Source organism: Rhea americana, unplaced genomic scaffold (assembly GCF_003343005.1).
Source record: "Rhea americana isolate MKP2758 unplaced genomic scaffold, rheAme1 scaffold_76, whole genome shotgun sequence".
NCBI classification, from domain to species: domain Eukaryota; kingdom Metazoa; phylum Chordata; class Aves; order Rheiformes; family Rheidae; genus Rhea; species Rhea americana.
The window spans coordinates 867,116-873,115 of NW_028186934.1; the positions used below are offsets into that span (position 1 = coordinate 867,116).

Genomic DNA, 6,000 nt, shown 5'->3' on the forward strand with positions numbered 1-6,000 from the left:
AAGAGTATCAAACCACTTATCAGAATTTAGATATGCCAAGGCTAAAATGTAAGACAGCATGGCTGTAAGTGCTCTAAATAGAGCTCTAAAGTTTTACTCCRCCACATCATTGTGCAAGTAAAAGAATGTTACTAGGTAAAGGGAGCCTTACTGAAGTTTACACTGACAAATCTTTAAGCCCTGTTGAACCTCAACTGTTCAATGACATTCAAAAGCCGTATCACAGGACCTGAACAAAGAAACAACTGTTTCCACCCTCAGATATCACTGCTGATGGGGGGGGGGGCACGGAGCCAGATGCAACTAATTCCTCCGTAGAACCTCTATTCATGGTTAAACCCTAGGTGATAGAACCAAAGAGTATTTTGAAAATAAAGTTAAACATATAGTTTTACCAATTCAAAATAAAAGAGAGAGGGAAAAAAAAAGAAGAAAAAGAAATCTTACTAATTCATCTTTCTTTCTGAATCCTGTAAAGCACAGTACCAAGTTCAACATACTTGCACAGTACAGGGGACGACATGAGAAAGGTAAAGGCTGAAACAGAAGTAGTTGGTTTGTTAGTAAAAAGCATGTAGTTTCCAATAAAGTTTTAACATCACCTTTAATGCAGTTCTATTGCTCCTAGTATGAAAATGCTTTATATACTAGTTCAAGGCTGTATACTCAGTTACACTTCAGATTTGCCAACGTTCTGATAAAGTAGCTAGAGCATCCTCAAGTCCCGAAGGCAGTGCTCCATCCATTTTTTCTTCTCCAGCCACCTCCTTCTATGCAATGATCTTTGGAAATACAAAGGGTCTGCTAGGCCATCATCTGCATGCTGCCTTTCATAATGGCATAGTCTCAACTGYTGGGTCAATAATTTCCACAACTACTGCAGTAGTTGCAGTCTTACCACTGTCTACCTGTCCTTTCTCACTCAATACTTTAACACAATACTCTAAAATGACATTAGAAATCTGCTTTCCTCAAGATTCTCTTCCTGAGAACACTTACGACTGCCAAAGCAAAACATACAAAGATTTTGTTTTGAACACTTTATATTTAAAACCCGCTATATGAGAGAACTATTCAGCTGATTTCACAGAAAGCACATACCTCTCCTTTCTGTGCACAGTGCAGTACTACTGGAGGTCCAATAACACGGCAATCTGCTTTGTAGAGGTTGTTAAAGATAGAATCTTGGAAGTCTGTTACAACGAACACTGTCTCAAGCTCTGGGGAATCAGAATCTCCAAGCTCTTCTATTGTGTCCATCTTTATGTAGGGCAATTTAATTTCCTTGATTTATAGAGGTTGGGGGAGGAAAGGAAGCATCATTCAAACAACATACATAAAGTAGCATTGTAATTCAACTCATTTTTATTTTGAGCCATTAGAGGGTGAAGAAAAGGGAAGAAAAAAGGTAAGTGCAAAGACAGTTCATTGACAGCATCTTAAGACAGATTTGTCAAAGCTATATGAGTTGCAYCACTCCTTCGCATAAGAATAGCTATGAACCGCACCTAAAAAAAAAAATCTTAAAATAATTCATACTTTTAAAGAACAGTTGTACTTWTTTTAGTAGTTTAAGCATCAGTTCACATGGGCAACACAGTAGTCGCAAAAAACTATATACTAAGGGTTGGGGAGAATCCTAAGCACACATACTTAATAAAATCTCTCCCTCTAGATTGTCAGGGCAGCTTAAGGTGCTTCCGGATGTTACTATCAACTACAGTCTAACAACAAGAGCTTGCAGAAGCAAACCTCATGCTGCATGAGCTCTAAAGTACAGAAGTCAATTGAGTTGATTTAAGAAGTTAGTCTGCTCCGATTTCAATCATTATTTCCAAATTTTAGTTTTTAGGTTTTTCACATCAAGAAATAAGAGAACCACTTCTCACACTTAGTTTTAAATGCAGCTCTCAACTGAAATAGAGGTCAATTAACCAATTACAAAGCCAGTTCATAGCAAAAACTTATGAAAGTGTTGATTGAATATAAGCATGCATCTGAATGCCTCCTTTGATCTTTCTATCCCCTTGTTAGAAAACACAGCTAATCAAGAGCTGCAGATATTACTTCCTTAGTTGAGAAAATGTTTTAAAAAAAAAGTCTGTGCTAGTTTTGACAAGAGCTTCAAATGACACCATCAGAAACATTAGCTTATTTTGTGACCACTATGCTCAGTTAATAGAAAAAAAATTTATCTGCACATTTCAATCCCAGTGAAGTGCAACATGCTGCATGCAATCAATCACATGTGCTTAATTGCATGACATACCATATGAATAATACTTTTTATTAGTTTTTCTTCTGATTTACCAGGACTACTTTCCTTTATCTTTATAACTGGTACTTCCATTATCTTAATGGTCTGTGGAAAAGGAGAACTTTAGTACAAAATCAGCAAGTTACTAGAAGAGTCTAAAACACTCACCATGTCATTATGGTGACTGTTTTATGTTAGACCTACGTACCTCCAAGGCTTTCAGAAGCTCTTCACGTTTCCCTGCTTCCTGAACCAGAACCACTCTTGTTTCTATTTGAGGCATTTCTTCTGTTTAGAAGAAAACAAAGATAATATTTCAATAGAAAAATCCACCTTAGTTCTAAATCAAGAAATAATGTAAATAAAAGGTCGACTGCATCCTGTCAAAATACCTTTTTCATCAGGAACAAGCTAGATCTTAAAAATAAATGCTGCCTCAAGAAGCCTGACCTTTTATTTAGGCATACCTAATTGATCACACAGCCCAGCTTTTAGAAGTAAAGTTAAACAGCTTGTGCTTTTTCTCCCTGTATTGATATACCTTTCAAAAAATCTCAGGAAGAAGGGACAAGTGTCGCCTCCATGACCCTTACTCCAGGAAAGGGCCACTGAATTTTGGCTACTGCATTACAGGCAAACAGAAATACCTTAGTTGCATTACATACAATTTTGTGGCTAAGTAGAACACTAAGTTTTCTAAAACCACTAAATATCCACAAAGTCACTGTAAAAATATGACAGTATTAACACTGACTTCTCCCATTACCTTCAACATCTGAAACAGATCCAGGAAATATGTTCTCTTTTGAGTTTTCTATAATTTTTGAATCTAGAACAGAAGAATCAGCCAAGAGACTCTTCCCAGTTTCAGACATCAGTGTACTGTTGTCGGCCATGATTAAGTCTTAAATTTCTCTCTTCAGCACCTAGAAGGCAGATACAAAAATTTAAGTTTCAACTGCAAAAAGCTCATTAATAAAAGGAGTCCTATAAATAAGACAATCAGAAGCAACTTCAGACTTCTTGGAAAAAAACACTTTTAGACTCTTACTAAAAATCCACTCACACTGACAGAGTAATTCTGAAAGAATACTAAGAGTCAAAACTGGTAGAAAGGTCTGACAACAAACCTATTACAGAAATGGCTTTAGGGAGGCTGCTCACCACTAAAATCCTTCATTTGTTCATAAAGCTGCACAGAGCAGGGGATACTTGAACTATGCAGCAGGGAAACAGAGAGTCTAGTGTTCATCAAAAAAACAAAACATTTCTTCATAAAACACTGACAAAATGAAATAATTTGTTTGCTTCGGTGATAAACTATTCATTATGAGCATGCTCATAATGAATTAGCACTGTTGATCTAGAATATTAGGAGAAGAATTAGGGTACATAAATCACCTTGCTAAAAGTTTTAGACAAACCGGCCAAGATTACTTTGGTTTAATTTTAGAGTTAATGAAAATGCCCACCCAGGGAGTATAAGCAGCAGAYCTTAAACATAGAAATACTAGGTTCCTCAAAAGTAATGAAAGCCCCTATGGAGTTAACAAGCATATCTATAAATCTAGGTGTACAATCTATTGTACTGTCCTATATTGACTACAGGATAGAAATGCCCATTCGTCAGATAAAGAGCCACCTTCTTACAAACAGAATATAGCTGTGCCCTTCCTGCCCACCAGACAGATTTGCTGCACACTGGAAAATCTTGTTTTTCACATTTTGTACAGGTAGCTATCTGTCTTCACACCACATCACATAAGCTCCTGGCATTGCATTGCATTGAGCAATATGCCAATAGCACAAACCTATCGTAMGCCTAGGCATATTCAACTATCAAAACTGCCAACTTCGTTGCAATTGTAATGTCACACACAGCTCTGCACTGTATGGTCCTCTCTTCTGCGCATCTCCTCTCCATATCTGCAAGAACACCACAAGCACTACAATAAGAGGATATCTAAGAATAGGTTGGGAAGAGCTGAAGCAAAACAGAGCAGTGTTCAGGTACTGAAGCACTGGAACCCTGAGTAACATATGACAAAGAAACTGTATTATGTCTAGGATCCCAAACACTTCTTAAAGAAGGAGCTACCTTGGATGCAGGCCTCATGGGACCAAGTCTCCTAGCAGTAGATCCTGGCCACACAGCTATATTTTTTATTTTCTAGAAGAAAGAGATCTAGCAAGAAGAAAAAGTAACCTCATCCAGAAAAGGTCACCTGTCTAGAAGGTTATGAAGATACCATCAGGAACAGTTATATCTTTACCCTTTAATTTGGCAATGTGGACAGGGGATAATCTCAGAAGATTCCGCATTGCTAGTCATTATTACAAGCCAGGTAACTTTATGTAAAATTAGACAAACAAAAAAAAAAAAAAAAAAAAAAAAAGTCTGTCCCAAAGGAGCACTGATGTAATTCCCATCATGTTGCTGTTCTTAGACCTAATTACTTGTACACAACCATGCACTTTTAAAGAACCACATGGTATATCAGGAGGAAGCCCATACTGTGGTCTGCATACGGATTTTTATGGCTTTTTCATTTTTTAAAAAACATTCTTCCATTACAGTGGCCACATTCAATTTTTTTTTTTTTTTTTACTACCCTCTATTATAGTTGTCAAATAATGACAAAATACTACTAGCCACTGGACTTAGACATTGACAGTTCCAAGAAATGGAAGAGAACGAAAGCATAACAGAAGCCACRAACAACACATTTTCCCCCTCGCATRAAAGGRRGCAGGAGGGGCATCATCACTACAGGATTCAGGTGGTCCACCAACACACTTACAAATGACACCTAGTCACCTGGGGAGTGCCTGAAGATTACAGAACATCCCCCCCAGAAAAAATACATTATATATAAATACATATATACACACACACCCCTTCTTCAAATACATGTGTGTGCATACACACACACACACATATATATAAAATGTTTCTAAGCAAGGACTCAATATTAGCCTTCCTCTGCTGTCTGCTTCCCTCCAGAGGAGCCACCCAGTAGAGTGACCAGGCTGCGGCGGTGTTGGGAGTAGGCCAGAGGTCAGATTACATACCACCACCTACTCTAAGATGGCAGGTGCAGAGGAGAGCCCGCTGCTGGCCCGGGGAGACCCCGGAGCGGCGCCGAGCAGCGGGGCTCCCCCAAGAGCCTAGGCCTCACAGGTGGTCTTGCCCCCCCCTCCCCATTGCCCCCTTCCCCCGGCCCGCCTCACCCTGCCTGGGCCCAACTGCGCACAGCCCAGCACCGCCCGCCTCGGGCTCAACCTCCACTAGCCCCGGCCCGGCCCCGCCGCTCCGCGTCCCCGCGGCAAACCCGCCCGCTCCCCGGCACCCAGGCCCGGCACTGCCCCTCACCCTCCCAGCCACCAACCGCAAAAACAGCCTGCGCCATGAACGGCCGCCGACACCAATTCAAAAAACGAGCCGGTGCACTAAGGACGCCGCGCATTGGCTGCGCGCCGCGCAGCGCCACCGCCTCTCTGTAAGCCGCCACCTCATTCGGCTTCACCTCGAGATGGCCCGCCCCCTTTGCCTGCTCTTTTTGGAAGGGGCGTTGGCTTCTGCCCTCTCGGATTGGCTGCTGCCACTGCCGCTCACAGCCCAGACGGCCTCCTATTGGTGAGCGGAAGTCTCCTGGACAAATTGTTGTGGTGCCTGAGAGCAAGTTGCTCGAGGAGGGCGGGGAGAAAAGGGCGGGTGCTTCGCCCTGATTGGTCGCTGGGTG

General features: G+C 41.0%; 1 protein-coding gene across 3 annotated transcripts in view; it reads right to left on the bottom strand.

The window, feature by feature from the left end:
• The window catches only part of ECT2 (epithelial cell transforming 2), a 28,717-nt gene extending 22,957 nt beyond the window's left edge, over positions 1-5,760 (bottom strand). Inside the window, exons 1-6 of one of the 3 annotated variants that reach the window (XM_085322280.1) lie at positions 5,647-5,760; positions 3,024-3,183; positions 2,466-2,545; positions 2,270-2,362; positions 1,102-1,284; positions 448-537 (exon numbers count right to left, since the gene is read on the bottom strand). In XM_085322280.1, the coding sequence (XP_085178406.1) occupies positions 448-537; positions 1,102-1,284; positions 2,270-2,362; positions 2,466-2,545; positions 3,024-3,153 (576 nt within the window). In that variant the 5' untranslated portion in view covers positions 3,154-3,183; positions 5,647-5,760. The other 2 variants (XM_085322281.1, XM_085322282.1) reach the window with 2 other exon arrangements.
• Positions 5,761-6,000: the final 240 nt, after the last annotated feature.